Source organism: Neopelma chrysocephalum, unplaced genomic scaffold (assembly GCF_003984885.1).
Source record: "Neopelma chrysocephalum unplaced genomic scaffold, ASM398488v2 Primary Assembly neopelma1_67, whole genome shotgun sequence".
Taxonomy (NCBI): domain Eukaryota; kingdom Metazoa; phylum Chordata; class Aves; order Passeriformes; family Pipridae; genus Neopelma; species Neopelma chrysocephalum.
Genome location: NW_020897726.1, coordinates 4258749 through 4270765, shown reverse-complemented (window position 1 = coordinate 4270765; position 12017 = coordinate 4258749). Strand labels below are relative to the sequence as shown.

The following is a 12017-nucleotide window of genomic DNA, read 5'->3' as shown; positions in this document are numbered from 1 at the left end:
ACAAGCATGGCGTTGCCTAATAATTATGCCCTTCCTTTCTCCTACAGAAGTGCAAAGCATGAGGTGAAAAGGGAGTCAGGGGTTACATGGAACTAGTGAGATATTTTTAAAGTTCCTAGAAATGGATTCCTACAAGAAGACTATACATTTATATCTAAAATTAATATTTGCTTAGAGACAAAACTCAACAGAGAAAACAAACAAACAAAGAAGCTGACAAAGGGATTAGAAATACAACACTGAAGCACTTCCAAGATTTTTCATAAAACACAGAATAGATAAAGTGTTACAAGCAGTATGTCATTCACCTAAAAAGTCGCATTGTTACTACTACACTATAAAAAGTCAGAAAAAGAGACTTAAGACTAAAATCATACAGCAAATTGCTTTAAAATAACCCATGGAGTGGGAAATAGGAAAAAAGCATCAAGAGAAAACAAAATAAATATTGCCCAAAGAAGTTTTTTCCCAAACAGAAAGAACTTTCAACTTTAGTTCCCAGAACATGAGAATTCCTGTTTAAAATAAACTTCAATAACCTCTTAAAAATATCCACAAGAAAGGACAAACTTAAGGACATTCATTCTTAGAAGGACTTGACCTTAGAATTACCACAAAGTGGTCCAACATTGGGATCTAAGAAACCTGGCTTTGTGCTTCTATTCTGAATAACTGCTCATCAATATGAGGCATATCACATCAAGTAATGTAAAGTCCATGACACAAACTACTAAAGAACTAAAAGTAATGTCAATTATGTTATTCAGGATAAACTTATGGAAAATGCATATGGCTTAACTAATTAAATTTTTCTGTGTCTTTTCCCATTTTAGATATCAGACTTTATATAATATAGTCTTATAATACATTTTTGTTGGTACTATAGAAAAATATTTCATTAAAATCTTAGAATCTCATATGAAATTATTATTAATGTTGTTAAAAATGTAACTTATGACTACAAAATGTCTAGGGGCATCATTTTGTCTGGAATTCCTCTCTATTTCCTAAATATATAATTCTGGAAAGCAATGTTTCTCAAAGAAAAGGAATCAGAAAGTCATGTCAGGTAGTCAAATAAGATGATCTCCCACTATGATGCCATGGTTTAAAGATTAAAAACCCCAGAAACATAAATCAGAATTTCAGTGGGACTATAGGAGGCTAATATAAAGAAATTTGACTTAAATCCAAAATCAAAATAAAATATTACTTTTTAATTGAAAGGAAACCAGTAAAATAATTGCAGTGAAATTTCTCACAACTGTAAGTTTTAAAATCAATGTTTGTGTTGTGTTTCTGAAAAGTATTGCAAATACACAAGTATACAGGAATGCACTTAGGAAAATCGTAGTGCCTGGCTTAAATGTGATATCAGAAAGTGGGCCACGAGTTCCTTTTCTTCTTATAATCATGAATTCATGGGATTCATGGGCTGTATAATTATTAGAAAAGTTCCAGCTCAGATCATGAATGATGGAAGTACAACAGGGTATCATAAAATGCATTAGAAAGCAGAAGGTAAAAGCTGTAGAGTAAGAGCAAATGTGTCCAGTTTTTGCGGTGGAGGACATGGGATCTAGTCTTTTTATCACAGTTGTTCTTAAACCACTGTAAGTCTTTTGATAAAATGTTGAATATATTTAATTAAATCATAGGTTAGCTATTATAATACTTACAGTTTCCAATTTTGTCTCTAAGTACTGTAAATTATTGCCAGTTGAAGAGAGTTGGTCATATTCCTTTACAGAGACATCAAGTTGGTCCCTTCTCCACCCATGAACCTAGAGAGTATTACCATTCCTCAAGATCTGTGAAGTGAAGTGTGTTCACGGTACTAGTAAAGAGATTTATTGGTAGCATATTTTTATGGAGGAATATGACCTGTGTTGAGTTAGTTGAACATTATCAATTAATAATAAATTTGGCAAAAGGCCTGTTGCTTTGACCTAGATTTGACTGAGCAAAAGTGAAATAGCAGGCACCAAGATGTGAGGCTCATAATTTCAGAGTATTTAATTACAACAGGAAATAGTATAATGGAATATCTAGCAATAGAAACTCTTATCCTTATCTTAGGCAAAAACAAACTGATAAATAGTTGTCACTATTCTCATGGGCTCCCTGTCAATTCTGGGTCCATCAAGTCATCTCCATTGTCACAAAAACTGTCAGAATTAGGTCGCTTGAATCTAAGAACCAAATTATTGAAAGGCGTGTATTGGAAGCATACATTTTCAGGTTCATAGAGCAGGGCCTCCCGTGGCTGTGGGAGCTGGGTGTGATACAGCTTGAGGAGAAACCCTCAGCATATGAGCCAGTTTAGTTTGGGCACCATAAGTACAAACTCAGTGTCTCAGCTGATCTGCGTGTGTGTTTTAGGCTCAATTGGAGAAGTGCTGTTGATGAGAATCTCCTAATGGACCTATTTACTGTGCTTTGGTTTCCAGACCAAAAAGGGGTTTCAGTGGTCCCACAAGCCAGGAAGTGGATTTCCTTCAGATGAAGCTAAACTAGATGATCTGATCTGCAAGTCATGTGGGGTGGAATGTATGTTGTTCTATCCATAGTGAGCAGCTGTAGCTTTTGCAGTGTATGACTGTTGCACAAAAACATGCATTATCCAACGAGATATAACATCTCTGATTTAGTTCTGTGTATCCACACCAGACATAGTATAGAGTGGACTGGAAAAAAAGAAACTAAATATATAAACTTCTCTTTCCTTGATTTTTTGTTTCTGTTTGCCCATATTACTTTTTAAATCCTTAATCTCTACGTGACTTCTTGGTAGCAAAGATTCCACAAGGAAAAAGAATTTACCTGAATTGCAAGAATTCCACCAGAACTTAGTTCATAAAATGGATGATCTTCTGTTTTTTTAAATAAAATATAAGTGCACTGGCTACCTCTTATCCCTCCCACATAAAAAAAGTGAATATAAGAACAGCAACAATCTCTGCATATAAAAAAGAACATTTATTTGATAAAAGAGACTCATAAATTTACACACTAGTCAATTTGAAATTCCTTTGAGTATCATTATATAGGAATGTTTCACTCATTTGAATCACAGCTCTGTTCTCTCTGCTTTCGGAAATGGCTCACATATGTGCACACTACCAGATGGGAATTTTATATATCAGAGGTCAAATTCACATGAAAACAAAATTGTGACATGTGGGATGCATTCAATCCTGGCAGCACCCTATTTTCTGTAGCATTAAAACAGAAGCACATAATGTCAGAATACAATAAAAACTTTGATATAAAAGCACTGTTGCCAGCTAGGAGGTGGGTTACAGACATTCAAGTGCAAGAGCCCAGCACTAGAAATAGAGCAAGTAACTAGACAGCAGAAAGATTATTAAAATCCCTAGCACAGTCCCTAGTGTATGAACATTTGGGCTGGATCCAGTTGCAACATAAACAACCTTTGCAGCTTGGGCCCTGACTATTTGAACTAAAATGTGGAAAGTAGAGATGTAATATCTTTTTTTATAATATTTTTGTCTTACAAATACTGTTATATTCATTAGCTGTCACTACAGTATTGCAGTGTCTGCTATAATTTTGAGTATCAAATACACATGCTTTACAGTAAATGAGGTATATATATTTGGAAGCCAAGATTTACTTTTCAGTGACCATTAGGTCATTTTTCTTGAATAAATGGTACAGAACAGACATAGGAATCCCATACTTTACACTGTCTTGACTCAGCTCTTTATTTCTTGTTTCAGTGGTGTTTTTCTAGTTCACTGTTTTGCTGATGGTGATAAGCTTGTCTACAAGCACAATGCAGGAAATAAATTAGACCTCATCAAAGAACAGTACTAATCCTTCTTGAAATTAATTCTCTGGAGGACAGTTTAGTGTGACACCTTACAAAAAAGAACTGCTCAACTTCACAACTCATAAAGCAAATAAAAGTCTTTTTCTTTAAGCCAAGAAATACAGAAACTTTGAGGATTACTATAAAGCTCTACAAAAGAGCTTTTCAGTGAGACATCTGTTATTAACTAAGCATGTGAGGCTAAAATTCAATCCGTCACCTGCAATGACCCTGTGTAAGACTGTGTTACCCATGGGAGGAAGAGTCGGATGACTTCAAGTCACCCTTACGCTCTTTGTGGTCTAGGCTGGTCTAAGAGCAGGTTGTAGGTAAATGGGATACTGGACCACAAGGAATCATTTATGTTTGGTAACCTCCCATTCAGCTCCCATCACAGCAGCTCACAGTCTGTTTCTCAGGCCACAGCAGCCCAGGATCTCCTAAAAAGTACTTATAATAAAAACTCTTATCTGTATATATCTCTATGTATCTCTTAGCTCTGGCACCTCTAGCAGGTTTCAGAGGGAGGCTTGGGCAAGGAAAGCTTTGGCTGCTTTGTGCAACTTCTGCTCACGAAGTGTTCTACAAACAGCTTAAGGCTGTATTATGGTTGTGGGGACATTGAGTACCAATAAATATTCCTTTGATAACAAATGGCTACGTTTGCCTAAACTCTCAGTATTTCCTAATAATGAGACAATCTCAAGGAAATTGTAAGAAAATGCATTACATGTGGCATTGATGTATTTTAAAACATCAGAAATATCTACCATTCATCCCACTACAGAGGGGCATTTCACACCACCATGTACCAGACTAAAGAGCTACAACATTTACATACTTAAGATTGTAATCTTTAAGAGCTTATAGCTAAAATTTTGGAAAAAAAGTTCAATGTCTTGGCTCTTTGCACTGGCAGGGAAGGTGTGATATAAAAACCTTAGGTCATCTGAGAGAGAAATTTCCTCACAACTGAACATGGCAGTCAGTTTAACCCAATCAGCCTGACACAGCAATTTAAAGCTAAGAGCATCCATGTACCATGCCTATGTCCTGACTCAAACTGGCCAGTCTCCAGTGCTTTGGAAGAAAGAATTGAAATGAAATTCCAAAGCCAAGCATTACATCGAGAAGGAAAGCATTATAAGCTCAGGGTAGGCCTTAGCCTTTGTATTCAAAGTTCTCACCTCTCCAAATCCCTCAAACCTGAGCATAGTTTGGGCCCTGGTATATTGCATAAATAGCATATATGTTGGGACCTAGTACGAGAGTATCATAGCCATATATAAAAAACACAGATAGGAGTGATGTCTTGCTAGAGATTGAACCTTGGGAATTTCACCTAAAAGCAGTCACTATAATGGCTGTGCACATTCTTCCCGCAAAGTAAAGAAAATCAGTAAAAGATTCTGTTTCTCTCCTTCCTTTTTTATCTGTTTGATATGTTGTTTCATTTCACCTAGCACAACTTAAGTGACATCTGTGATTTGTGTGATTTATACTTGCACCTCTCTCCTAGATCGAATATTCCCTCTGCAGGTGCAGCCCTTTCTGCAGTTTTTCTGAGTGCAAAAATAAGTACAATGAAGAGTTTTTATAATTTTTTTTATTACTATGTCAATAAATGCAATTTCTTCTTCTCTGTTTTTAATATATTGGATGATCAATAGCTTATCAGTAAATTTCTTGCTTTTGCACTTGCCTGTACAGTCACAGGTTTAGGGATATCAGGCTAAGCCTGATCCAGAATATTCTGCATTTATAACTCATCAGTTAGGAACTTTTTTTTTCTTTTCAAACTTGTGGGAGTTTTCCAGTGATGATTTGTTGAATGTAGCCTATTCCCTCATTTGTACAATTACGGACTGAGGAAAACAAAACTGCCTCTTCTGTCCCTGTGCATTTCCACTATCATCAGTGTCCCCTGACCCTCATCTCTTTTGCTGGGTTTGTCTGCAGCACAAGGCTCCATGTAACACTCATTTTCCCCTGACTAGACAGCTGCTGCCTTCTCTCTGCCTGGTGGTTAAGGGATGAGTCCCTTCTGGGTTTTCTTTGTTTCTCAGTAAAAGCGCAGATTGATTCTACTGCCACTACTCAGCCTCCAACTATCACCAAAACTGTTGAGAATGAATATGCTCAAGGACCACACATTTCTGATGAATTTGGCTGAAATCAACTAATGACTTCTTAATATACTGGAAGAAAAAAAGAGGACCAACACAGACAAGCAGAAGCAGAGGCGGAGTATCTCTCAAGCCTCATTTCCTTAAGAAATCAAGCTGAAAGTATTTGTATTGAGGCTTTCTAAGAAAACAAAGGGCTGTTCTTTTTATTCTTCTATATTAACTCTATTAAAATGCATTTAGTTTTCATAATTGCCTAAGTTTGACAGTTCTGGAAATTAAATGTTTCTAGTGTCAGAACAAGCACAAAATCAGTAAAGGGCATGATCACTGTTGTGTCCCACTAGTAAGTTTCCTGTCCATCCTGGTAAACCACTGCAAAATGTGATGGGAAGATGGTATTGTTTCCAAATGGGTTTGCTTTTCTTTTTTTCTGTATCTGATAAGTTTGCAAAGTAGAGTCCTAACTCTGTTGGTGATTTTGATCACATGGACCTTCACATAGAGCATAAATAGTGTTGGTGCTGTATTTTGGGTGCTTTTTTATACCGATCTATGAAGCAGCTGTTTATTCATGTAGCATTTATTTAGCTTGTTTTTTAAACTCATTAGTTTGACTGCTTCATAAGTAGATGAAAGATGTAATAGTTATTAGGTGATAAATGACTGAGATTTCTGTAACTATTTTCAGGGAGACCATGGAATTAGATGCTATCCTGGACCCCCGAGGCCACCAGGAATTGGAACCATTGGTCCCAAGGTTTGTATGATGCTGTGTTGAAGTTTTTGTGCTGTTTTGTGATGCTGGCTGCCAGACTCTGGTCTTTCAGACACCAAAAGATCTTCATCGGCTATTGATTTACATCTGTAAAACTGCAAGAGGAATCAAGCATAAAAACGTGGTCACTGACCATACACTTCTACCAACTGAATTAGGAAGGGATACTAACAGGATAAAAATTGCATTTGCAGCTAAACTTTATGAGATTACAGCTGGAAATTGAACAGAGTCATTAGACTGGTAAATCAGTTAAAAGATGCATTTCTTCTGCCGGTATCTATCCTGTTTCCAAGATATTCTTTTGTGGTGAAAAATATATTAAATGTGAATTTTTGGTTGCAATTTTTGCCCAATAAAATCAAATCCAATTATATAATTAGTAAAACCATTAGGAAAGAAACAGGAAAACAAATTGCTAATTTTATAAGCAAAAACCATGCAACATCTGGGCAATTTTTTCTCCCTGCACTAAAGTGATTTATGATTCAAAAAAGACATACTGAGAAGAAAAGAAATTCTGTACTTACCTGGATTTCTTTATTACAGGTGTATCCATCAATTATTTTTACAAAGGCAATGAGGAGAAATATTGCGTATATTTCTCTGCTTTAATTTAATTTAAAAATAGATATGACTTTGTAACTTTTCTAGAATTAGCAGAGAGTAACAGAAGCCTCCACTGCCCTTTTGTATAAACTGGTATCTGAATTAAGAAACATTGCAATTACCAACCCCTTACAGAAATGCAATAAGCAACAGAGCATTTTCAGATGTGATTGATTTCCTTTGCAATTGCTGCAGCAATTTCAGTACCTTGGTAAATCATACTGACACAGTCTGTTTAATAATAGTAAGTTTGGACTGAGTGTTAAAATGCTACAAATGCGTGACACCCTGTGCTGTTTCCACAAAGACTTTGAGAATTAAAAATATTAGATTAGCTTACCTGCAAAGCATCTGAGTTTGACTGTATTGACTCAAATCAGCAGATCCTGCTTGATCCTTGCCCTCCCACTTACTATTTTCTGAATGACTGGTGCTCCCCAAGACTATGGCACCACAGGGGCTTGGCATATACACGTGGTGCACAAGAACTAGCCAACATGCCTGGCAGATTTATTTGCACTGGGTGTTACTACTCTGGTCTTTTGTGCTTCTACTGTTGTGCCTCTCTTGTGTGGAGGGATTATAGGAAGCTATTGTACAAAGATGTTTTTTGTTGTCTTCTATGTGGGGAAAAAGTGGGGCAAATATCACACTGTGTCATGAGCACATATTATTCTTTAATTATTTTAAGCTTAATTGTTCCTTTGCTTCCCCGGAAATTTGCCAAAGATAATTACTAAGATCCACACTGAGAAACCATAAACCGAAGAGGAATCTGAACTAGTCTTTGAAATGGTTTTACTTTTTGCTTGCAGTGACTTTGAGATGACTTCCTTAGGGTTACCAGGAGTTTACCTCCTAATTCTTCTTTTTTTGCCTCACTGTTATAGGGTATTATGGGACGAAAAGGCTTGCCTGGTCCAACTGGACTCCCTGGCAACAGCATACAAGGAAGCAAGGTAATACAGCTTAATGTGATATCTGTCCAGTTTCTTCTTAAAACTGACTCTTTAGGAGATTGATTGTCTTTTTTCCTCTTTGTCACTGAGTAAGCGAACACCTGCAATATTTCATTTTAGTCTTAAGTTTCTTATTAATAAATTACGTACTACTTACTTTATCTGCTGAGTTTTCAATTTTGGTTTCACCCAATTGCTCTCCTGTTGTTCTCATCATGACAAATATATTTAACCTGGAAAAATGGGCTCATCTCTGCCATGTGTTACTGATTTACTTAGATTGAAAGGACGCTCCAAAGAAAAAAAGCAGGTTTTTCTCTGGATTGCACTTCTAAAAGGCAGTAATAGAGATCTACTATGTTAAAATGAGTTAAACAACACATACAAGAATATAAAAGAAATTAGGTAGTCTCCCACGTACTCTTAATCAGGTTTTTATTCACCCAGTTCAAGCCATAACCACAACTTCTCTCCTTATGAAGCAAAACACAAACATGACAACATATTCTGGACATTCAAAGTTATTAAATTGCCTTGTCATAAATGTGTAGGAAAAAATTATTAAAACTGGAGGCTATAGTGAAGAACAACACAAGTTTCTCCTGTTTTTATTAAATCAGTGTGCTTAAAATTGAGCATATGATGGAATATGTTCCTGGTCAGGGGTGTTGTGCTCAGGTCTCCAAGTCTAGGTTGTCAAACCACCAGTAAGTCAGTAACAGGGGCATTGTTCTAGCTGGGTTAGAAAAGATGCTTCTCTATACTGTGATTGGCTGTAGACACTAAAGCCACTGGGGATTTCATTGACAAACAGGTCTTCACAGGAAAATAATGACATTCTGGAACAAACAAACAGATTTATGAAAATGTATATTGTTTGAAAAATCATCCAGAGGAGAATCTTTCTTTGGTTCATTGTAGAATTATTTCATACAAGCTTTAACAGAAAAGCACATATTCCTTTGGAATTTATTTTGTTCAGGACTTGCTTTGATTCCATCTTTAATGTCTTCGGTTTTTATATATCTGTTCAATCATTTCCCTTTTTATTCTGCAGAGACCTTCCTTTTTTCACTGTGAGGTGTTTCATAGTACAAAACCATACTTTATTATGTTCTTTCTTTTCCCCTTATTGTATAAGTCACTTTTGTGGGTTCTGATTTATTTTGTTTCCAGGCTTTTCTAGACAGAGATGTCTATGCAGTTAAGAGTCATGACTGTCTAGACATTTGTTTCTGATCCATTTGCAGTTTGCCTCTATATTAATTGCTAACAATAATCACAAAGCTATTACATATTTTTATGTGAGGACATAAAATACTTCTTATCTTCTTTTGTCTTCTCCCTTTGTTTGTTGAATCTCTGAAGGCTTTTTGCTCAATTCTTGTGAAAACTAGAAAAATTTCTGTCATCTTAGGAAAACTATTTCCTGCCTGTCTTTAATAACCATTTCTGCTGTATTTCCAGAATCTAATATTTGGGATATATCTTTGTTAATTCTATGGGTATGTGAGGTTATTTATAAAAGCATAATTGCCATTCTGAACAGAAATGTTTCAGCAATCAAATGCATCAGATGATACATGAAAAAATAATACAAATTATGTAATATCTTTTCTGTTTGTGAGAAAATATAAACATTACCCAAAATATGCTCACATCTCTCTATCTACATATCTATCTATCTACACACGTTTCTCTCTCTATATGTGTTAAGATACACACAGATGTATGTTTGGGTGCTATGTTGGCACTTCTATGAATACATATCGAAAGCATACTTCAGAAGTATAGAGACCTCGGTTTCATTATCAAAGTTTTCCAGTGCCAGAGTACAGTTCACTGACACACAGTCAGACAAACGTATGTTTGTAACGTAAGGATGTGGAATTTAGGGAGTTGGAAAGTAACGTATTCTGGTTATGGAAGGTCTTTGTCATTGGATTTGAAACCAAAACTGTGATGATGTGATGGATGAAACTCAGCTGATGTTGTTTCTGTAGCATCCCATGAGTTGTATGGGTACAGTCTTGCCATTTCAATTTTCTTCCCTTAACAAGTGCTTTTAAAAATTATGATTATTTTTATATAATTCTTAGGAATAGCTTATTTCTGAGCAGCTTTGGCAAATTGCTGTAGTGTACCTGTTTCCTCCATATACTGATGCCTGTTGAGCTTCTATCTGTCTATTTTGTCTTTCTATCTCTTCACATGTCAAGATTCATTCTTTTTGGCCACTCTTCATCAGCTTAAAGTTACTATTGTCCTGCATTTGAACTATCAATATCACTCCAAGTATTTTTTTATATATAATAAGAGATCTCAGTGTGCATATGGTAAGAATGGAATGCCAAAAATGAGATGGTTTTCATGTAACTTTATGTTGATAGCTACATTTACAGGTTTTCTTTTTTTATGCTTGGTTTCCTTTCAAAACCGCAGTCTAGACATTCTCAAATCTGCACTACGTTCATAGAATGACATTTTTGTGTAGAAGACGGATTATTGATCCACCATATAGCGGGATATTAGGGTCAGGAATTCAAGGATGTGCATTTTTACATGCATACCACTTTTTTTTTTATGGTAAGACTGATGATCAAGTTTGAATTTAATTAGGTACATGGATTGAACTGGCAAAGCTATAAATATTTTTAAATTAATACAGCATACTTCTCGGGTTTTACTACTGTTATGGCATCTATGGTAAATCCTTCTAATGTTGATTGATTGCACAAGTAGTGGAAGCAGGATTTGGTTCTGCAGTTGACATTTATAGGATGAAACTCACATGTGTGCTTGTGAGAAATGTCACCTGTAAAGAACAGTAGGTCTCATTCAGTTTTCATTATCTGAACATCATCCTAACAATGTCAAATGAACAGTAACAAACAGCAGCAATAAATCTCTAGTTTTATTGGATCTGACACTTATTATTAGTGAAGGACCACTGGAATACATGGCATATCCTAATTCTGGTTCATATGGATGTGCTCTGCAGACCTGCAAAGGTGTTGGTCAGGAAGGTGTGTGATGGCCCTAGTCAGGAAAGATAGTCAAAGCCACTGCTGAACAGCAAGCCTTGAAACAAGTTGGCACACTGTTTCACTATGTTTAAAAGCCATTTGCATTAATCCCTAAATGAAGGGCCCAAGAAGCACAGTCCTGCTAAAAAGTGACTTAGAGAAATTAGATTAGTCACTATGAGTTCCTACAACAGTGCAAAAGAAATTGCTTTGTGCATCCCATTGCCTTAGGAGTATTTCCTATTTGCAGGAAATTTGTTTTCTGCCGCTGGTCGATCAGCTGTGTAACTTGGTGCATCACAGTTTGTTTTCCAGTCTCCAGAGTCTACATAATGGTGTCTGAATTTTTGCTGCTGTAAGAAACTGGGGAGAGGGGACGGGAGAAGTTCTGCTTACAGAGGCAAGAGGCTGGCAGTTAGCAGGTCAGTGATACATAGCCTGTCACAAGCAGAGCGTTTTAGCTCCCTCAGTTAGGGCTAGCGGACCAAGAGGCTCCCACAGGGCAAGGCTGTAAAGGCAGTGCTCCAGTGGAGATGTGAACAGTGGAGTGTAGTGGGGACCTTTCTTTAGCACAAGGTGAGACCACAATGCACCCCTGTGCAAGCAGAAGCTCCCACCTCAGCAGGATCTCAGTCAAATCTGGAATTTGGACAGGGAACACCATCCACGGACATGACTCATAGT

At 36.5% G+C, this 12017-nt stretch overlaps 1 protein-coding gene across 1 annotated transcript in view; it reads left to right on the top strand.

Annotated features, from left to right (window-relative positions):
- The window catches only part of COL28A1 (collagen type XXVIII alpha 1 chain), a 43940-nt gene that overhangs the window by 23085 nt on the left and 8838 nt on the right, over positions 1 to 12017 (top strand). The window contains 2 exon segments of the mRNA XM_027684626.1: positions 6653 to 6721; positions 8239 to 8307. Of these exon segments, the coding sequence (XP_027540427.1) occupies positions 6653 to 6721; positions 8239 to 8307 (138 nt within the window).